This window comes from Protopterus annectens, chromosome 9.part0, assembly GCF_019279795.1.
Source record: "Protopterus annectens isolate FY-2018-M chromosome 9.part0, PAN1.0, whole genome shotgun sequence".
Lineage (NCBI taxonomy): Eukaryota > Metazoa > Chordata > Ceratodontiformes > Protopteridae > Protopterus > Protopterus annectens.
In genome coordinates this window covers 1,474,980,589-1,475,004,456 of record NC_056743.1, presented here as the reverse complement: position 1 = coordinate 1,475,004,456, position 23,868 = coordinate 1,474,980,589, and the positions used below count along the sequence as shown (strand labels likewise).

At 39.6% G+C, this 23,868-nt stretch overlaps 1 protein-coding gene across 1 annotated transcript in view; it reads left to right on the top strand.

The window, feature by feature from the left end:
• LOC122812125 (adhesion G protein-coupled receptor E1-like) overlaps positions 1–23,868 on the top strand; it is a gene marked incomplete in the record, with an annotated part of 2,110,064 nt that overhangs the window by 1,533,840 nt on the left and 552,356 nt on the right. Inside the window, 1 exon segment of the mRNA XM_044084415.1 lies at positions 16,180–16,299. Within this exon segment, the coding sequence (XP_043940350.1) occupies positions 16,180–16,299 (120 nt within the window).

The window sequence follows — 23,868 nt, the reverse complement described above, 5'->3', positions numbered from 1 at the left end:
GATGCCACTCATATCCGCTTTGTAGTCTGACATGGATGCGGCATGTCTGACCATGTCAGTTCTGTCCTTGGTCTGGTTTGCAACCCCTCTACTGACATATGGGTATATATTTAAGCTGCTAAACATATCCATACTGAACTCGTACGGTATTGTCTAGAAGCATGTGCACGGTCCAGCTACGCTGTGTGGACCACATTGCCCTCATCGATGACCTTAATGACTGCTTCAAATGGGTCAGACATGTTTAGGGGCAGGTTCTGCAGTTATGACAGCCACACTGTGTAGGGTCCAGCATCAGTAGGTCCACAATAGCCTTCTGTCTGTGGTACATACTGATCCTTTCCATAGCTGTGCAGAACAAGCTTGTCAGGATCCTGGGGTGGTAGTTTGGAGTATCCATTCAGGCAACACCTTTGTTGTGATGGACCACTGTTGTTGTACACTGCTCTTTGGGTACATATCCTGTGGTAAGGCTGACATTGGGCAGTAGTGTGATTTGGCATTCCATTATTCTTGGAGTCCATGTTGGCCTCAGCACAGGACACCATCACATACCTTTGCTGCTGTGTGTCCTGCTTTGCAGATGATGGCTGTTACCTCAGCATCTGCAATGTCAGGGGACCATCAGTCTGCTGGGATAGGTATTTTGCACTCGGGTGAGGGGGTGTTTGCACTGCACCTGACAGGTTGTATGTTAACAATATGTGTGTGTGTTTGGTATGTTGTTTGTAATATCTGTGTGATTCGGAGCATATCTGTGGATGCCCAACATGGTTTCTACCATCAGTTGGGTAACCCTTGTGATTATCCTTAGTGTCCTGTACATTTTGTATCTTCATAGGTTCATGGGTTCATACTAGGCTATACACCCTAGGCCATTAGTAAGCCTAGCCAGAGTGTGTGTGTCTTTCGCCACCCCTTGCTATGTTCAATTATGGCCATTTATGAAGTTCTTCACTGTGCCTCTGTCTGGTCGTGACACAGTGAGGACCCCCAGTATACATGTACGGTCATCCATCCACTTGGCAATATTCCTGTTGAGGGGTGCCAGTGAGGGGCTCTGCCTACCATGGATTGGGATCCTGTTTCTGGGTGTGGGGAGCCTCTGGGTTATGTATCTGTCCCTCCAGCACATGTTATTTCATTATGTGTTGAGGCTGACATCTGTGACTCTCACAGCTCCAATGGCTTTGATTTCCTGTGGTGGAGCATGTCCATTACTCCTGTGTTGGACATGGCCTTGTACAACAGACATACAATGCCTCTGTGTAGGCAGTGTGTGACTGCAGTCAGCTGGGGTGTCTACAGCCAGGCAGCATATGACATATATTTCACACCCTTTATCCTGTTGGTGGGGTAACTATGAGGTCTTCCGAACCGCTGCAGGTGTCATGTACGGTACATCCCATATGAGTCATTGTACTAGATTATTGGTCTGATAAGGGAAGAGTACAGCGGCACAGTGACCTCTGTTGATGTTGATGTGAATCCTTTCATGATATGGTGTCCATTATCGACAATCTTCATAGCCACATTGGCATTGTGGGTGTCACATGACAGATTAATGTCGACCTGTGTTCCTAGGTCCCTGATTACTCCTTGCATACATAATGGTTTGACACCTATGTGGTAATTTGTGTGTACCTTGTCTGGTATTTGGTGGGACATTCATACTGTCCAGTGTCTTCGGATATCTGGGTGGAGTTCTTGTGTGAGAGAGTGTGGTCTGTCGCATGCTACAGACTGTACAGCAGTTTTGACTACAGTTATGTGCACATGGGTGGTCTCCGCTGCTTTGTGCATTGTCAGTTACCTGGCAATATGGGTGTCTGTGCTGCATATGGATACTCCCCCTCCTTTTATGTTTTGGTGCAGGTGTTGGGGCCATAACACATGATATGTGGTATAACCTAGTAGTGCTGGTGTGCTATCACTAGGCTTGCAGCAGGCTTCTGTCACTGCACAGACATCAATGTTCTCCTTAATGGGAAGTGCCGCAGGGGCATGCATATTGCAGTTTACACATCTGGCATTGGTCAGCATTACCCTTATGTTTCCTACCACTTATGTTTTCTAGGGTGGTGGGTAGTCTTTAAGGCCTTATCCAGTATCCAGACGCACACGGGTAACAGCTGCAAGCCATCCCTGGAACAGCAGCATGGCTTGTCATGCTTGACATCTCAAGCAGACAGACATTAGACACTCTTGGACTGACAGCTGTAACTGTGCCAGCTGTTAAACATGAGCATTCTGTGTTTGTACTGTGGCATCATTCTTGGTGAGGGTTGGATGCTGCACACAGCCAGTGTCATACTGCCCTGGGATACATACTCAGAGGGACCATCCATGTCTCTTTTGATGTTGACCTGGGAGGTACATCTCAGGTAATTCACACCAACATGGACATTGAGTGCATCATATTTCTGCTTGCTTTGGGGTGACCTGCGTACTTGTGTTATGTAGCATTTTGTGGCAGCCTACAGGCAGCTTACTCTACCCTTTCCCTTGTTCAGTCTGGTGAGTGGGACAGCAGTGTGTCTGCCTATACAGACACCTATTACGACTGTATCAGGCATGTTGCTTCTCCTTCTGGCCTGTGACTGTTTGGCACACCAGCTTTGCGTACTATTCATTGCATGTGCTATGTTTGAAGGTTGTGGTTGCTTGTGATCTGCTTTGGAGGCTTCTGTTGGTGTGGTGTGTTTGTAATTAAGGCCTCCGGGAATATTTGTCTGTGTTTATGTGTTTGGTTTACAGTTGTGGTAGGTCTATGTGGGACTGGGTTTGTGGTGTATGTGGTTACCTTCTCCTCCTGACTAGTTTTGACAGTACTGAGTTGGTGGAGCTCAACCGCTGGTTTGGATACATGGATGCATCTATCACATATATTTGTATTTATTGGGGGTGTTGTGGTTGTCTGTGTACTTGGGACTGGTGTCACATTGCCTCTGGATTCACAGATTCTACTTGTTGTGGCTGGACTTAGTGGATTGTATGTGTGGACATATATTATTGCCATACTACTGGTCAGTGATTACTTCCCTTTTTATGTTTGCTCTGTCATGTGGTAGCTTCCTCATTCTCTTGCATGGTTTGGTAATGGCTGGAGTCCAGCATGCCAGATGCCTGCATGTATGGCATTGTGTGTTGTTGTTATTTGTGACTGCATACTCCAAGCATTCCTGGCTGTGTTAATGGAATGCCTGTATAACATGTTCTGGGGTGTGTCCCATATTCTGCACTTGCACAGGGCCTTTTGTGGATTCAACATCGGTTTTGAGGGCTGCAACCGATGCTTTACATATGTTTTTCACTGTGGTATTCTGGCCAGGGACTGGGGTCAGGATGTGTATATCCAGTGTGATTACTGTATGGTCTGGTCTTACCAGTGAGGGTAGAGGGGTACACTTCTCATCTTGCCATCCAGTACACATGTTGCTGATTATCACATCCAGTATGCTTACCCCTCTTGTGGGAGTGGTACATTGTTCCTGGGCAATTTGGTTTATGGAATCTGGGTAATTTTCTCCTACTGTGTTGGTGCTAGTATAATGCTCCCGGTGTATGTCTGGGTATTTTCAGTCAAGCAATATAATGTGGTTTGGGGGGGCTTGATATATTCATGTATTCCGACATAGGCCAGGTGCAGTTCCTGGTATTAGGACAGTAGTCTGCAGCAGGCTATATACTGGAAGGCGGTTTTAGCCATTGGTATTTGACCATGGCTAATCCATGCTGCTTCTTGTTGTGGTACCAACATGGGGGTGTGGTTATCCTTGCCACTTCTTGCTAGTCACCCTCCTTTTGTAGCTTGTTCCATGTTTTCCGGCTGTACAGCACAGTATGAGGTGTGACCTGGTAGTGTTAGGGTGCTGATGTGAGCCTTGACCCAGTTCTCTATTACAGGACTGGTATCTACATTCTCCATACTGTGTGCGTTTACACTGCACACATCTTGCTGTTTATACATCTGTCATTGGGTAGCATTACATCTAGGTTCCTATTCCTTGTAGAACCTATGAAGGTGGGTTTGTGTTTTGAGACTTACCTATTCAGGGCATGCTATGGGTACTGACAGCCTTTGCCAGTATCCATGGGGCATGGCATGATAGGTGCATGCCACCCCTAGCAGGTGGTGCATCATGTCAAGCTCCGCATGTCTTCCCAGCCTGAAACACATTGGCGCCCCTTTGACTAACTGCATTACTTCAGCCAGTTATTGCACTTGATCATCCTATCATCATTTTGTGGCTTCATGCTTGGTGAGGGTGGATGTTAGTCAGGGTGCTCAGGTGTGCATATAGTACATGGTGTTACATTACTTAACACATAGCATTCATGCCTCAGGTGGTGCTGCAGGGCTGCCTCTGTCGGATGCGCATATTACACTTCCCTGTACATGTTTGTGAGCAGGTCATGTCATTTTAGGCATCCATGTTATTATTTGAGTGAGTCAGACGGGGTATCATTCCCAGGGTTCCTACTGAGCCAGTGTATGTGCTATGCGTTGCCTCTTTGCCAAGGCCAGGGCATACTGGGCACGCCTCCCTCTGCCTACTGGGGCAGGCTCAGGTTGTTCCTCCTCCGAGTCACGCTCTGCCTGTGATGGCCTTGGCAATGGTGGGGGGCTGTTTGGCCCGGCCCTATGCTGGTCCTGCTGCAGCTGTTTTCGCAAGATCATATTATGTAGCATAGCACATACCATGACAATTTGGGTACATGTAGTTGGTGTGTACTGCAAGGCTCCACCGGATGTGTCCAGACACCGGAACCATGACTTGAGCAGCCCAAACACACGCTCTATTACATTACGTGTTTGTGCGTGTGCCTCATTATGGCGTTCCTGTTCAGGTGTGTGTGCATTTCTGATGGGTGTCATCAGCCATGGCTCCAGTGCATAACCTGCATCCCCCACTAGGTGTCCGTGTGGGATGTCCCCATTGGCAAATGTCTGGTACAGCTGCGTCAAATGCCAGATGTGGGAATCGTGGTAACTCCCAGCGCAGCCAGCACACACATTCATTATTATGCCCTGAGCATCACACACGACCTGGCAGTTGATGGAGGGGAAGCCCTTGCGGTTAATATAGGCCTTACCCCACTCACCGGCTGGTGCTTTGATGCGTATGTGCGTGCAGTCTATTGCACCCACTACCTCAGGGTATTCCGCTATTTGCTGGAAGAGACGCATATTGCTGGCCAATACCTCACGGGCATTGGGGAAATATACATGATCACCGACATGTGCTGACATGGCATCCAGGAACTGGTGCAGTACCCTGGAGGCTGATGCCTGTGATATCCCCATCATATCGCCAGTTGGTCTCTGGACGGTACCTGTTGCTAGTATTCTTAGGCCAACACATACCTTGGTTTCCACTGGGATGGGTTCCCCTCTGTTGGTTCTGTGTGTGAGACATGTCCTGCCCAGCTCAACAATTTGCTGCAGGAGCTCTCTGTCCACTCTATAGCGCTCTACTATCTCCAGCTCATGTAACCTGTGGTAGGTGACCCTGGGCCTGTACACTCTTCTCCGTCTCCTCACTGTGGGTTGTCTGGCACCATCTGCATTGTCACCACCCTCAGCAAGTCGCCTATGTCTCATTATGACAGCTATGGCAGCCCCTAACATTTCTGCTCTGAGTTCAGCTTTTTCAGTTTTCACTTCTATTAGCTTACTCCTGTCTTGCAGTGTCTCTTAAGGGAAACATCCTGCACTACTGTTTGCAGAGTTTTAAGTGCTGGGCTGGGCTACTATTCTGCCTGTGTAATTGCCTGCTTCTAATTGTTTTCACCTGCTAGCTTCAGCAGTTATCCCTGCTAGCTTCCTATTAATTCTGTTGCTTCTTTTTCCTCTCTGTTTCCTCAGGGGGGAGCAATGTGCATACTATCAGAAACACGCTCACAGTGGCTTACACGCGCGCACATGTGCTTACACGGTTCAGAATCTACTTATTTGGTTTAAAATGCGCGTATACCCGCGCAAACACTGTTACACGTCTGCCAACAGCCTCCAACATACTCAGCCTGCCCTACACGCGCGCACACACGTGCAAACAGTGTTAAACATCTCCCAACACGCTCCCACATGCTGAGTCTGCCTTACACGTGCGCACACTGCCCTACTCGCGCTTCATGGCGCGCACACGTGCGCATGCACGCTAAGCAAGAAACTTTGGTGTAAGTAACAGTGTACACCTTCCATTTCTTGACTTTCCATGACTTATCTAGTGGCACACCTCTTTCCATGATCTGTGTCTGTCATCTGTCATGTTACACTGGCCTCCAATGAACTGCATTTCTTTCTACCATTCCCCCCTGTGATGTCACCTATCTCCTACTCTACTCCTCCCCCTTATGTATCTCTTACACTACTCAGACTGTGCTCATTTGCTATGTGACTGTGAGATTCAGTATCCTAACCCTCATTTACATGAGATTGCCTACTAATGCTTAGTTACATGTCTTAGACTCAGCTTCCCCCCCTTAGCAACCACTACACGGTGGCCATGTTGTTTTTGGTCTGCTGGTCCCTGCATTGTCATTCCATGTATTGCATGAAACCCACATTTGTGGGTTTATAACCTTCATTTTCATGTTTTATACAGCGCAGCCCGTTTGCGCGGGGCTGCGCTGGGTTTAAACATCGGCGATCGCCGAAAAAAAAAAATATTTTTATTATTTTGGCATCGGATTATATTGCCAATGGCCACATATTTGGCCATTGGCATGCTGCCTGAGTCATATGCACCCTTTTTTGGAGCTGACATGGCTCCATTGTGGAATTTGCAGAAACTTACTCAGTTGTCAACTGAGTACATTTCTGCAGCTAAAATGTCTCTTACACGGACTGGTTTCTGCTTCGTGGATCGCTAATATACCTCATTTGCATACCCTTCGGCTGCAAGTGAGGTATTTAGCATGTCCACGCCCAGTCCATGTAAGAGACGTTTTAGCTGGTCTCTTACACGGAGTTTAGGGCTGTTCCTGGATCACGAGGCTTGCATGGAGTGTTGCACGTCTCTTACACTCCATGCAAGCCTTCGTGAATCCCGATGAATATGTTGATTTATTACAATATGTTTATATATTTTATTCCTTTTTTATGAAGGGCAATCAAGTGTATATAAATGTATATAATCTTCATGTATAATGTATTGAGATATTTTTGGACTTTTTCTGTCCTGTTTTATTAGTCTAAGGTGGAGCTTATCACCCCGGGCCTCTACTGAAAATGGACATGTATCCAGTTGGACTAGCCCGGTCAACAAATGTAAAATAAATAAAAATAAAATAAATAAATAATGTTTTTTTTCTTTTTTCTTTCTTTCTTTATTAAGTAAGACATGTAGTTTTGTAGTTTAGTGTTTTACATTGTTCAGCAGCTGAGTGATTAACATAGTTACGTGATTGTGATTTTCTTTTGGCTGCTGGTTTGTAATGTTCATGGGGTGGCATATAAAAGAGTTATTACTTTAACTTTATATGTCTTTAGAAGTTTGCTGATTACACTAAATGAAAGCGCCAATAAATCTTTTTATGGTTTTCTGAACTCCATTATTTGCTATCATCTACTGCCAGTTCTTGTTTTTTTTTTTCAAAAATAAAAAGGTAGTAACTTTGTAGATGCATGAAATGATCATTTTACATTCATATGTATTATTTATGCCTACACCAGCAGACTACTCTCCCATTTAGATTATTTACAAATGGAAACAGATAGCTAATAATTTTATAAATGCAAGAAAATTACTTTCCACATCTTTCATAATGTTGTCTTATTAATCAGACCTATTTGTTTAAAAAAACATTGCCTGTAACTTAAACCAAGGACATTAATCTTGACATCCACTCCTGTAAGCATGGAGGGGGTTATTATTTTAATTTTATATATAATATGATCAGTACACATTTTTCTGCCCTGCCCACCTGAGCAATTTTTACACCCTACCCACCTAAACAGCAACATTTTACTGAATTATATGACTTTAACTTGTGTCTGTCCAGCCTTTTTTAGCATGCTGCAGTCTAAGGCCTGCATATCTTACAACTAAGAAAAAGGATGTGTTTGAATTTGTATCTTTAACATATGCAGTAGTCACTGATAAGACTCCTCTCACCTCACATTTAAAATACCATTTATGCACAGTACAAAACTGCGTTACAATATAATATGAAATTTACATCATAAAATTTCTATACAAATATTAATAAGATTAAAACCTGTTACTTAGCAACTTCTTCATTCCCTTTAGTATGCATCTAAAGTTTAATGATAGAAAGTGGGGTATATGCTTTTCAGTTCACCCATCAGTTTAAGTCAACAAAATTTCAGTCTTTCTCAGCCACATTTTTCTTACAAAGTCAATTTCATGTGTATATTCCTATATTTAGTTGGACTGGTGCTTTATAATATTCCATTTATTCACTAATTTAAATATTGCTGGTCTTCTTCTGGATCATTTCTATCTCTAAACACCAGTCTCTGGATCAAGTCCAAAGTACTCCTGACTCTTCTAGTTAGCTTCTGTGCTTTTTTTCTGTCTCTTAAGCATTTTCCATCTAAAAACTGGAAAATGCTTTACTGGCAAAGTCTATCTATGGGCTTAACTATTGTCAAAAAAATAAGTAGCAGGATCTCACTTTGCTTACTAGTTCAATTTTTGTTGGAAAAACTTGTTTTATTTTCTCCTTAACCTGTTCTGCATCAAAAAGTTTCTGATGCTTCAGAAAATATTCTGCTAACAGCTGGATACAGCAGCTTGAAACTCATGCCTGCCTCTTGACAGTCCCTTATTGCTGGGACAAACTTGCTTCTCTTTTGTCTGGTGCAGAATGAATAATACTTTTCCAGAAATACTCTACTGAGTCCATTTTTTAGTAATTTCCCTTCTTTCAGTTTTGTCCAGAGTTACCCTTTTTGCAGGTATGAATCCATCTTTGCTATTGTAGGGCTTGGTTGTTTTCTCATGACCGTATTTGAAGCACAGGCCCACAGACACACACACACACACACACACACACACACACACACACACACACACACACACACACACACACACACATTGAAAAAAATGAATTCAGTCTGTTCCTTCCATTTTTTAGGTAAATTGGATAATCTCAGGTTTTCCTTTCATGTGCTATCTACTAACTACTGTTTTTGATGTAGCTGTACTTGAGAAACCTCAAGCTTGTCTATTATTTTATATATTCCAACCACTGATTCTTTGGTTTTGTTAGCTCATCTGAATAGCTAGCTAAAGCTTCTTCTGTTCTGCAGCATGCTTATTTGTATTGATGTGTTTCTTCATTGTTTCATTTATTTTAAACACCTCTGAGTACATTTAATTTAGTTTTTCCTCTAAATTACTGCAAGCCATCTCCTGTGCCAGCACTGAAAGTTGAATTGCATTTTGCTGAATAGCTGCAAGATTCTTCCCAGACAGAGTTTTTATTTTTTCCATTTCTGTTTGATTTTCTCACAGGTTTTCCGAATGTATTCTATCCTATACAGTATAAATACTAGCCTGTAATTGAATTTTACTCAAGCTGACAGTTTCATTGGCCCTTTTTTCACAGTTTCTGTTTTCACAGAGCCCAAATCAATGTATAGCCATTTTGGAATCCCCAAAGTAATTGGATTTTAGATCAAAATTCAGGATTCACAAAGAGAAAATGTCCAGAGTTCTATATATTGATACTTGCAATATTTTGTTCTTTCAGCTTTTTGTTTATTCCTTCATTCTTCTTATGGTTCATTTGTGACTGTAGAGGAATTAAAGACCCTTTCAAAGCAACATTTAGATGCAAGCAGAAAACCAGTCCTGGTTGCACTTCCAGTCCATCCATGTGCTTATATATATATTTTTTTTTATTTATGTTTGAAAAGTGGATATGTGCATTATTTTTTAATACACATTTCATGACCAACACAAAAGAGGTATGCATATTACACAAATCACAAGGGGTCAAGTAAAAATATTGAAAAAAAAAAAGAAAAATCAAAAACAATCATTCTGTCAACTGAAGTACAAAAACTGCACATATGTCAGCCAATATGTAAATGTTGGTTTTCAGTAGAGTATAAATATAGCATAATAAAATGTATAACTAAAGTATGCTACAAATTGATGGGAGCATCTCTGCTTAGTTTGCCTAATTACATAAAATTTTGTTTCAAGTATGGCTTTCTAATTTGCCTTTCTATCAGCTGGATCAGTTAATTTATATTTTGTTTTTACAATATGGCTGTATTTATGTATGTGGTTTGTTTACGTTGTGATGTTCATTTTGGAGTTTCATATTTGCCCTGATGTTTGCTTTCTGAGGTCACTTAACTAAGGGAAAGGAGAGTTACTGTCAAAAGACAGTTTGTTCCATTATCTTCTTCAGAGAAGGTTATTGTAAAAGTAAATAATAACATTTGGATCTACCCATCTTGTGATATATTTTTTATACCGACTTTTGCAATTTTATCAGCTGTCCATTTCTGAATTTTAGCAGCTGTCCATTTCTTTACAATGAGGACCAGTGCTGGTCACATGCTTATGAAACTGCTGCCACATAAATCTGTAGAGGCGTCCTCATTTTATTCACGTCTTTTCACAATTTTATTTTTGTAAATCCTTTATTCATGCCAGAGTAATTGTATCCACACATTGTCTCATGCTAGTCTAAGGTTCATTGCATTTTATTTAGAAGTTAAAGAAAATTGGATAAATCTATAAAGAAGTGTGCTTGTGATAGGCCTTTATCCTGGAAGAGTACTGATGAAGTGTTGGTTTTGTACCAGAGTTTTAACCATAGCAGAGTGATGGCTAAGGGGAAAGAGTATCACCTAAAGCATGACAGAAAGTAGAAATGTGAAAAACCTGAATGATAGAAGAAACGAGTCCTTCACTTCTGAAGGACACTTCAGGTTTGATGGCACTGAGAAACAAGTCTCAAAAGACACTTCTCATTAAAGTGCCAGAACACTCATTGACAAGCTTACTTGCAGCATAATGCTGCAGAGATTTTTGGATAGCCAGATCATTTGATGGTATCAGATAAGGTCATACAGTTTTTTTCACATTAATGAGTGTGCAGTAGATTTTTTTTTGCATTTCCTTTTCTTGTTTGGACAAAGATAATGATATTGATAATCATTATCTTTGTGCTAACCTGAATAACGCTTCCAAACTAGGAAGAGTAAAGGCATTATCTGCTTGCCAGAAAAGTATCTTAAGAGGCTTGAGAAACTCTCAATATGACCATCAAAAATCTAAATTTTTACCTCTCAATGAATAAAGTGCTGACTATGGCCCTGTCATATCTTAAAGTATTCCTCAAGGGTATCCACTTCATGGGTGGTAGTAAGGAAACATGTTTGGTTTAAGAGTGAGTATTACAAAGAGGACATCAAATCATAAAGAACTGAGGCCCTTTCTTTAGAAGCTATTTGTAATGAATGCAGAATACGAGGTAAGGCTTGTATACAGTTATTGCGACATACAGTAGCCTTTTGCAATTTGTGAAATAGTGATAGGTAATAGTGTAGCACCCAGTGCACAGTTTTCTTTGTGTATAAGGTATTTCCCAGTTTCCAAACACATGTGCAAATAACCCCACCCCAATCATGTGCAAGTCACAAAACTCACATAATTTCCCATAGTGTAAACTACTAGACTTCAATGTGATACTAGCATCTTACATCCATCATTTTCAGCACTCTTATACAAGGCAGCACTTTACAAAACACTGTTCTATACTAGTGCCAAGAATTTGGGCCTTCCTACCACAAAATATTTCCACTCTTCTAATGTTTCACACAGAGCAAAAATCCTCTTTATTCAGAGAGGCGCACTATAAATAATTCCACAGTAGTGGTGCAGCCTAATCCCCAGCTGTCCTACTTACTCAGCCACCTTGACTGATACCCTTCTTATGTGCTCAGCCATACCCCAGCACCTGCTTCTATTCTTTATTCCCTCATTTGTTTACGCACACACACATCTCATCTCTTTATCGCTCCTTCTCGTCCCTCCTTTCCATCCCCACCCATAAACTCTCAGTCTTTCTCCCTTATCTCTTCCCAATTTTAGAGGTTGGGAGGGTGGCCTAATGGTTAAGGTGTTTACCTTGCAAACACAAGGTGCAGGGTTTGAGTCTCACAAGGGACAATTGGCTAGGCTTAAAATGGCTCACAAGGGAAGTTAGCTTAGTACTAATCTATGAACCTATGAACCATATGGCTTTCTTCATGTATTCTCTGTATACATTGTAAATAACTGTTCTGACTTTATTAAGACCTGTTTTGGACAACTGCTGTAACACTGACATATTCAGATATAGCCAGTCCTACTCTTCGTTTTAAATTGAGACTATAACTTTATACCTCTTAGGTGAAGAAACAAACAAAATTAAAATAAATAAAATAAGTGTTTATGGATTTTCAGTTATGATCTGACCTCTGTCATAGGCTTCCAGCTCAGTATGGCTGATTAAACCAAAAAAAGAAAAAATTCATACTCTGTTATATCCAGGTTTTAAAAAATCAATATTCAGCATACTATGCTAGCTATTTTCCAAGGTTAAAAAATTGCTTTTATAACAATGCCTAAAATGAACTAGCACCTCTCCTTACATTGCACCAAATCTGCTTACCTTGCATCAAAATGTTCTGAACATTTGATCAAATAATCTACTTAGAAATGTTCTACTTCCAAAATTAACCCAATAACAAAAGATGTGGCATTCATTAACTTAATTGCAGAAATTATTTGTCCAGAGCAAGAACATCATAACTAACTTATCATTTAAGACTTTAAGCTGTAGCATATTTTAATAAATAAATAAATAAATACATAGATAAATGAATAAATAAATAAACTAGCATCATCCATAATTAAAATGTTGAAACATCTGAATGTAGTTCTCTGTTATAGAAAAAAATACATAATTGAGATCATAAGGCTGCTTTAATTAAATACCGATAATGTGATCCTGTATCACTTGGACTTGACATCTGATTTGCCTTGTATAATATAGTTACAAGGGCACTTCAAGGTATAAACTATTGCTTTGTTGTAACAGTTTTACAGTCCTATCTTAAAAGAATATTTATGTAGAAAATTATCCCCCACGTTACATATATATTCAGATACAGATAACCCTTTACAGTGCATAGAATCCTCTAACGTTTGAGTGGAATCCAAATAAGTACCTGAGTGAACCAGTCTATCCATGGGGCTTGATGAATTTCTGAAGAAATTGGAGGGGAATTCTTATCCACATTTCCCAGTGTATTATTATAATTTTTATGCTGCTGTTTTTCAATGATTCTTGGTATCCTGATAAACAACAGGTCATACTAAGTCTCAAAGAAAACTTGCTCCCTATAATCTGTGACACCTTCTTTCAATTTAAATTCATTGCATAAAAGCAGGTCCCTGTTTTAAATTTTCTGTAGCGAAAACTGAAGATTCTCTCTCCATAGCCTCTATCATTTAGTCTTCCTATAATATCTCCAGTTGCCTGTTTAAAATCAGTATCTTCTGAACAAAGTTGTTTAGCTTGAAAAAAATAATTTAAAAGAGACAATTTTGTAGTGCATCTGGGATAGTGGCATGTAAAATATTAGTGGAAGTGTTTGATAAAGATGTACAAAATTAATTATGAAGCTATAGTCAAACACCTTCTACAGTCAAGTTAATTAATGTCAGTAATGCCGTGCTGTTGGCTGCCTGTAATAAAAACTATATTTCATTTTTTGAAAGTGGCTATTACAGTATGCTGAATAAACTGCATTGTAGTCTAAAATGCATAAGCAACAGTCATCACCATGCATTTTGACCCCTTTTGACATCTTGGCTCTGATTACATAACCATGCATTCCACTGGAGCATTCCTGTGGCAAGAAGGGTACTCCTACCATGATAAAAGTGCTCCAGGACTCAGGGGCATGAATGTCACTACACATGCTGGCATCAAAATGGCAGCCACCATTACGTTCACCTGTATCCACAAATTAAGAAAACAAAGGAAAAACACAGCAGAAGCCAGGGAAACCAGAGTGGGAAGAAGAAGCATTTTTTCAGCATTCCCACTCTGGGAGGGATGAGGTGGACTTTTGACTGCAACTTGGCACTGTCCTGATGATGATGAGGGTGTGCTGTGATCACAAGATAGATTATTCTTAAAAATCAGCATTAGAATATAGGGCTGTAGATAACTGACATTACATGTAATGATGCATGTGATACAAGCAGCTGTGCTCAGTTAGGCTGTTCCAAAGAAGTCATCCACATACAAAACAGCATACATGATTCTGTCAGAGGTTCTACTCCTGCTTCCCTATCCCCTTTCCAACCTGCCAATGGTTGAGCATTTCCAGCCTGGTGAGGGGCTTGTACTGGTGACACTATAGTTAGGTGCAGAAATCCCCTCTTGATCCACTAGATGTTATACAATGGAGGTGGGGCAAAAAAAGGAAAAAATTACTTAAATATTCATTATTCAGTTATGAAGCTGTAACACAGCATTTAGTAGCATTCTATGTCTCATCATCTCACCACTGCTGTTGCAAATGACAACAGACATATTCATCTATAATTTCACTTTTGATTAGACACAGCTTTGTAACATAGTCTCCAAATTTCTAGTATGAAATGCAGGCCTGCTCATTGAAAAACTCCAAACTGATAATTATCAGTACTATCATTCAAAGAAAATTCTCTTCCATAGTACTGAGGTTAAAATATCAAAGCAGCAACTTGGAGCATTTACCATTTAACTTTACAAGAGTTACATGGTCTAAAGCTCATAGACCCTTAAAATATATCCACCAGGTCCAAAACACAGGCAACATCATCCAGCCAAGGTCACCGTTTGACCTATACTTCTCAACTTATTTGTTTAAGAGTTCTGAACAAAAGACAGAAATCAGGATGAGGCTTAAAATATTACTCTAATAATTCACTTAAAATATTAATAGAGTAACAGGATTTGCATCAGCTTGCATTTTATTAGTCATGAAGAAGTACAAAAATTCCATGACTAGCGTTGTTGACAGACTGTACTCTACAGTGATTTACCTGAAAAATCAAAAACTTTACTAAGGATAAGACAAATATATGAGGTAAAATCAGAGATATTCTGCAAAATCAAAGACAGATAACAGAAATGGCCTGTCTCTCCTAGACCTGCCTCACATCTTTTTATGTAGTAAAATCTAAAGCACCTGTATTTCACATATTTGTCAATACTTCTCTCCTCCCTGTATTTGTATGTACCTTTCCAGAATATGCTCCATTCATCACCAGGAGCTTTAACACTGAACTAAAAGGTATCCCTGCTATACAGTTGTAATTCCTTACCCGTTATTTCCCTCTTTTACCCGTTTCCTTGAATCTTGCATTTGCTTAGACGCAACCGGATAACCTGCTTTCATTCATCATTGAGCAGCATTTAACCACCTTATAGTGGGCCTACCTGCTCTGCACTGTTTTATCATTCAAATTTTAAGTACATACATTTTGGCACCCTTATTATTTATCCTGCCACACTTTTCTTCTATAATCATTTTCTATTAGTATTTTATTATTTTTACATGTACCTAAGAAATCACAAGCCCTAGGCAATAGCTTACACTCAACCTATTAACCAATTATTGTACCTTGCTTCCAGGTAAGTAGTCATCACCATGTTTTTTCTTGGTCAAAGACAGAGTAAAACCAGAGATAATTAATTTATTCTATCAAGTCTGTTGCAGGAAGGAGCAGACTTGGATGTGTGCTTACCATAAATGACTTCTTATTCTGCTCTGCATACTATTACCTGACTCAGACCCTTTTACTTTCCTCTGCTAACACTCCTTAGCCACTTCCCTTCAGCAGTTTACCTGCAAGTGTCCTGCCCCTTACATGTTAAACACCCCTTAGACTCTTCCCTTCAGCAATTTACCTGCAAGTGCCCTGCCCTTAACTGTTAATTTAACCAAAGCACTGGCTTTGGTGAGAGGCGAGAGCTGAACAAAGAAGTCTGGGGCAAACACTCCTTGTATGTTTACTTGTTGCTGTACAGAAAAAGAAAGTGCAATTGAAAAAAAATGTTTAGGATGTTTTCTTTAATTTTCATACAGTTTAATTGAAGAAGAAAGGCAAGCTTGTGTCTGTGATACTTTTCTATTTCTCTTTCTAGATATCGTTGCTCAGTCATTACCATTGAACAGTACCGAGACTGGAGACATTCTGAAACTAATCACGGAAACTGTCACAATGTCTATTAACAGTACAGTAGTAATTACAGGGACGGAACCAGGTAGGAATAACAACTACCAGTAAATGTAATGAAACGTTCAGTTGGCAGGATCAAGTCCTACAAGCAGCAGCCATTATGGCATATTATAACTGAATTTTATACTAGGTAAGTGACAGTACAAGCAGAATATACATGGCAGAAATGAGTGGTAGAACACTGTTTACACTAATTTGCAGGGTTCAGTTGATTTGCATTACACTAAATCCATTGATTTAGTAATCTATAATTTCTACAGTGATATGTATTTGTTTAAGCTCCACAAATCTGAAATGTTAATTACAACAGCATCCGAGTTCTAATTATTTTAATGATTTTTTTCCGTTATATTAAGAACCACAACATCTACTTTTTGTTCTGTTTTTATTCCATAACAAAATCTGGCGTGCAGTCAAAATAAATAGCACAGTGCTTTACATAAAATTACAGGGCGAGCAATGACATTCAGGGAGGGGCTGATTCAAAAGTATACGTAGAAACCCTAACTGTTGCAAAAATAGCATGGTGTTGATTACAAGCAGATGCCTGCTTAGTGATATGCACATGAATGTCAACACTCTAATTTGATTCATTGCATATGCAAATGATGGCATTAAGCATTGTAGCAAGATTCAGAAAAAAATGTAGCTTGATGAGCAGTTGTGACCAGATATTCTAAACATCATCATTTTTCATTGTGCAAGTTTACTACTAGTGCTAACATATGGTAGTATTTGCCAGAGCTAGTCAGCATGTGCTAGTTGTCATCTTCAGAGACAGTATTCATAATATTGTATGTCACCACCCTTTGCGTCACACAAGAGTTCAGGAGTGGCCTACATACGATTACTTCCATGAGAGAGAGACACTGTCAACTGCTAACACGTGGACAGACATTATATGGAAGTTAGTAGACATGCCATCCTCACGTGTCCTGAAAGATACTAAAAAACATTACAAAAAAGCAAATGGCATTTTATTTTTCTCAAGACATCTCTTAAACTGTCCTTTAATTATTTTTTTTACAAATTCCTGTTTGCAAAAGGGAAGTATTTCGGAACTAGTTTCTGAACTTGCATATCAGGCTGTCAGTTTGAAAGAACTATCTAGCTGCCTGAACCCTAGGCCTTTTATTACAAATTGTAACAGGTTGGGCTTATGTAAGGTTTTCAGATTATTACAAAGATGACACAGTTTAACTGAATATTTAATTTTTCTAAGGAATGTTTATAATATTATTCTTGTATCAGATGTTTTCTAAGGTTTGTACAGTTTGTCTTTAGCTAGAATGATGCATTAAACAATCTAGAAACATATGTTTAGTCTAAAACAATATACTATAGGATGCCACATTTGGCCTTGCAGAAACATTGAAACTCTGACTAAGAGAAGTCACAAAGTACATATGACACATACAGTTATTAAATAAATCAGCAAGCTAGAAGGGCCCATAATTCACATTTCTGGTATACTTACCCCTACTGTGCAAATTACGAATAATTACCTATAGGTGATCTTAACTATATGACATGATATAAAAAGTCACATTAGCTTTAGGCAATACTAGAATAGTTGCAATAAAACAACAGATACCACTGCACATTATTTTCTCTAAATCTAAAAGTCCTAGGTCTTGGAAACTGTCGTATCATACAGGAAGGTCTGTTGGCCTTTCTGCTATCTGAAGCAGACACACACACACACACACACACACACACACACACACACACACACACACACACACACACACACACACACACACACACCACTAATATGACTATAGTTGTCATAAAGAATTCAGTCTGAGTTTATAAAACTATAAGCAGTAATGAACACACAACACAGTCTTTGAAAAACTAGCTTGTCATGTGACATGAGACATGCAACGTTACCACTCTGATGTATTACAAAAAATGCTTTTTTAAAGTTATGATGGGATTTGACAGCACATTTCCACTATACATAGAATCAAGGGATGCATGGACTGCATGCCCCAGTGGACACAAAGATTTCTGTGACAGGAACCATCCTTGCTAGGGGGACCTTCCAGCATCAGACAGGAGACATGCTTGGCGGTTGCAGGTGTGAACATCAGGGATTCCATACCAGTTCCTTGCCATGACTCTGCACCATAGGGAGGAATATATTTAACTTCCATGGAGAAGTCCCACTATGTGTACATTTTATGACATAGCTGACTTCCCTGAGGCCAAAGAAAAATGATTGCACCTACATTGCCATCAAGGTCCTTTTTGCTCCACATGGCATCTGGTATGTCAAATCCATCAGCTTGCAGATAAGGTATAGTACACAGGGTATTCTAAACAATGCATCTGTCTGCCATCCAGGAAGATTCCAAGATTCCCACATCTGGCACACGTGATCTATTTCAGTATTTCATATGGAGTGACTTTCCCTAGGGTCACCCCATAGTGTGGTCTCACAAAAGTAGGTAGCAGGTCACTTATAATGGTATCCACTGCCTTGTGATGCAGGTAATACAGGATTTCCCTTGGAATTGTGATTGATGACTCCCATCTGCAGTCCAGACTATGGCGGAGATGGCATATAACATCACACCAGCACAGAAAAGTAATATCGTTAAACATGTGCTGGATTGCTGAATTCACACTTCTGCTGGTTGGATATATCTGGAGGTGCACTGCAGTATATTCTAGCAATCCAAAACATGAGATTTGTGATCTTGTCCATGCTACATAACATGGTGTTATGAGAGTCACAACATGGGAACACCATGGCACTGCTTGACATAGTTGTGGCAGCTGTAGAAGTAGTGTCAGGTGAGGAGTGATTGGAGGATCCAGCTGTCATAGGTGCCCATGTGAGTAGAGTTAGATCTTGTACAAGGCGACCAAAGCAGCTGCCTAGGGCCTGGTGCTACTGGGTGGGGTGCTGCTGGATGGAACTGGCCCTAGATAAAATATGCAGTGGTTGTTCTTGATTAAAAAAAGAAAAGCTTGTGCTCTGCTTGGTTTAATTTTTACACCGAAAAGAAAAGCCTCAACATCTGTATGAGAAGGAGCTTAATGTCAGCACATCCAACACATGAACAAATCAAAAATGCATATGTCTGGTAGATTTTATCCGTGCCAACAGCATCCAGGATGTACTGGGGGATTATGAGCAGCTTGATTCAGCTGAATAGAGCAGAGATAGGCAGAGTGTGTGATGCAGTTACAGAAAAGAGCAGGTATGCAGAGTATGAATGCATTCTAGCAAGTGGATATGCAGTGTGTGTGTGTGTGTGTGTGTGTGCGTGTGTGTGTGTGTGTGTGTGTGTGTGTGTGTGTGTGTGTGTGTGTGTGTGTGTGTGTCTCTGAAGAATGTCCCAGTTCAAGCACTGTCTAGTTAAATTACTTTGCTCAGGGCCAAGCCCTGTACCTTAACTATTGTGCAGAAGAGCCTTAATCCTCTACACCAACTACCAGGTTGCTTTTATCTTTTTCTTTTGGTAAATCACTAACAGTTATGTCTGTGAATGTCAGTCACCGAGTTAGTGTTATGGTTTGTAGTCAGTGTTAGGGATGCAACACTTGGCACACTCACTTTGCTGCAAATGCCTGTGAGGTCTATTCAAACATCAAGCAGATTGGTTGCTGAGCCTGAGACTGATTTTTAGTATGTTCCTCTTAACCCCTCCTAAAACCAGTGACTTTTCCAGAAGGTAGTGCATTACACTTAATGAATAATGACAATAATTAGAGTTAGTCTTCTTTTACTGCAGACAAAGTATATTACTTTCCATTTGTCTTATTCTTTCAATGCCTCAGGTTAATAGTACTAATATTTTAAAAGTTTTCCTTATTATTTCTGGATTTGTCCCTGATTCTGTTGAAATTTGTCCCCGATTCACTGAGTGCTATACACTGAAGTGTACCATAAAGGGGGGGGGGATGCTGCACTCTTGGGTATGTTGTATTTAGGATGAGATATTAAACTGGGTCCCACTTGCGTGAATTGGTGGTAGTTCCAGTGAAATTAAATGACCCCATGGCACTTGTTGAAAAGAGTAGGGGTCCTTTATTTAACACAAAGGAGAAAGCATTATTTACATATTTTACAAATATACATATTCACAGGCAGATAAATACACATTTATATTTTTATAACTATTTATCATTTTTATTATAACATTCATACTGTTATTCTTCTATAATTGACCAGCACTCCTTCCTCCATAACCATAATCTAATTTTTAAACTATCTTCTTCTTCTTCTTTCGGCTTTTTCCCAGTTAGGGGTCGCCACAGCGGATCACCTTGTCCGCACATTGAATGGCAGTGGAGTTTTACGGTGTCGAGTTGCCAGCCCGGCGCCCAACCTTCCACAGAAGGCACACTCACACGCACACCTAGGGCCAATTTAGAGTATCCAATCCACCTGCAGCATGTCTTTGGGATGTGGGAGGAAACCGGAGCACCCGGAGGAAACCCACGCGACCACAGGGAGGACATGCAGACTCCGCACAGAAGGCACCCCAGCCGAGGATCGAACCGGAGAACCTCTTGCTGTGAGGCAGCAATGCTAACCACTGCACCACCGTGGCCGCCCAATCTAATTTTTAAACTATATCTACCAAAATCCCATTACTCATTAAAAAAATATTTCATTCAGTCTTTCATGCCCTATAATCCATATTACATAAAATAAATTCTTATCTACTTCTCTCATATATTCTTTCTTCTTGTTCTTACAATATCCATGTTGTTGTGTCTTTCGGCCTTTCCCAGTTAGGGGTCGCCACAGCAGTCCGCTAATGATTGGTAGTTGATTTTTATGTGCCGAGTTACCAGCCCTGATGCACAACCTTCAACGAAAGTATGCCCATTCACTCATGTCTCCACGAAGAAGACGCTCTAACTGAGAATCGAACCGGACAGCGTCTTACTGTGAGGCGACAACGCTACCGCAGTACCACCACCGTGGGTTATCATATTCATATCTGTATTGTTTAAGTCATTAGTATTCTCAATATTTTTCCATGCAACTTTTTCCAGAGTTTTACCACTCTTTTACATTTCAAAAAGAAAAAAAAAGTGCCATGTTGCCTTTTCCTTCCCACAAAATAAGCACACTTTCAACTTTTTATGTGGAATATTCCCCTTTACTGGTAATGTATTTATTGCCAGTCTCCATAGGAAATCCTGGCATTCTACTATCTTAGCACACCACTTTTTCCTTACTTTAATGGCTTTAATCACTTCTTCTGGTAAGTTTTACCAGATATTTACATTATAATATTGTTTCATCACATTATTATACAACTTCCTTTTTAGCTTTCTATATATTATGCTTTATTTTAAATGTTATTATTTTTCTTGCTCATTTTTTGTTTCTTCATTGGCACATTCCTTTTCAATTTTTATTATTCACATCTCCCAGTAATTGTTGTACTTATATTTAGACATTCTCATGATTAAATTCTCATTTGCCTTCTTTAATCTATACATGTTTAAAGATGCAGAATAAACAACTGGATTCACCAGTTGCACAATTTCCTTTTCATATTTTTCTTGGATCACATAAACATTCCACATATATGCTATTTTTCCCATTATTAAAGAATTCATCAGGTGAACTTTTTTCTTGAATGCTAATCTATACTTCCACCACAGAAGACCTATTTCTTTCATTTATTTTACCAAAATGGTGGGAGTTTGGCATAATGGTTAAGGTCTTTATGTTACAGACACATGGTGCAGGGTTTAATTCTCACATGAGGTAACTGGCTAGGTTTAAAATGGCATAAGGGCAGTTATCCTACTACTAATCTATGAAACTAATTACATTATAACTATATAATGTTTCCCAAATATTATCCCTAGCAAAGATACTCCATTCATTGAAAATACACAGATACCTCCCTCCCCCACCCTTGCAAATAGTATCTGTGCATAAACAATAATGTCTTAATTTTTTTTCTCAAGTTTTTTTAATTTCTTTTACCAAATCACAATATTCTCTTGTATTATTATTTAAATTATCTAATACATTTATTTAGATTTTTGCCACACTGCAAAATGAATGCTTGACTGGAGAGGGCGTAGCACTGATTCCTACGTTACTCCATGCAGGCTAACATTTGGCACTGACTAATGTTCAGGCAGTTCCTGCAGTATTCCATGCAGGCTAACATTTGGCAATTCCTAATGTTGTTCAGGAAGTTCCTGTGGTACTCCATACAGGCTAACATTTGGCCCTGACTAATGGTGTTCAGGCAGTTCCTACGTTACTCCATGCAGGCTAAAATTTGGCACTGACTAATGTTGTTCAGGCAGTTCCTGCAGTACTCCATGCAGGCTAACATTTGGCACTCCCTAATGTTGTTCAGATTGTTCCTGCGGTACTCCATGCAGGCTAACATTTGGCACTGACTAATGTTGTTCAGGCAGTTCCTGCAGTACTCCATGCAGGCTAACATTTGACAACGACTATTGATGTTCAAGCAGTTCCTGTGGTACTCCTTGCAAGGTAACATTTGGCAGTGAAGAACTAACAAAAATTGCCAGCACATAACAAACAATAAAATCAAACATAGGAACGGCAAGCAAAGCTGAGTCTGAACCACTAATTTACTAAATACAATTGAAATGAAGCGCTTTTCGTTTGCTTGCAAAGCAAACTTCATCAGATTACAACCAAACAATGCAGAATGCACTGAAATAGTAATAGATGGTAGATTGTACCAATCAGAGCGAACAACATCAAATGTATATATATATATATATATATATATATATATATATATATATATATACTTAAAGATACACTCCCTCATTAAAAACAATTACTAGCTACTGAGAGTTAAAAACTGGTACAGTAGATATCAAACCAAAAAAATATAAAATATTTTATGTAGTTCTAAAATCTTACATTGCTAAGTACTGTTCTTCTTAAATATATTTTGAGAGTCTGCACCTAAATATAACTGTGTGAGTGTTATTATAAATCAGCCTAAACATTAGGAGTACTAACATACACAGAAGGTACTACTAATGAGCATTACTAAACTGGATAAAAAACGCACTAAGATAGTTAATACAAACAAACTCATCTCTGCAAACTTTTCAGTTTCAAAATACAGCTAATAGAACAAGTTTCATTTATTCCTGGGTAATTATAGGCATTCAAATTAATTTGCCAAAACAGTTCTAGTTCCTCTAAATGTAAAGTAAAGGTTCTCCCCTGATGTCAAAAGCTACCTGATCTATAATCATGTATTTAAATTTATGATCCTTGTAAGTGAGAATGTTTTTTTCTAGGGCATTATCAATTTTACGTTTGGAAATTGCATACTGATATTCATAGACTCGGTCACAGAGTCTATGCTCTGTTTTGCCAATATAAAATGCGGGACAACATTGGCACCTAGCTAAGTACACCGCATTCCTAGAGTTACAATTGAACCTCTGTTTTAATTTATACTGAATGTCATTGATAGAAAACCTGTTAGTAACATCAACATGTTTACAAAAATTACAGGATTCACATTTACCCATACCTGTAATTTTAGTGATGTTCCTATGTTGCTGTTCCAACAAATCCTTTACATTTTTGCCCCTTCTGAATATC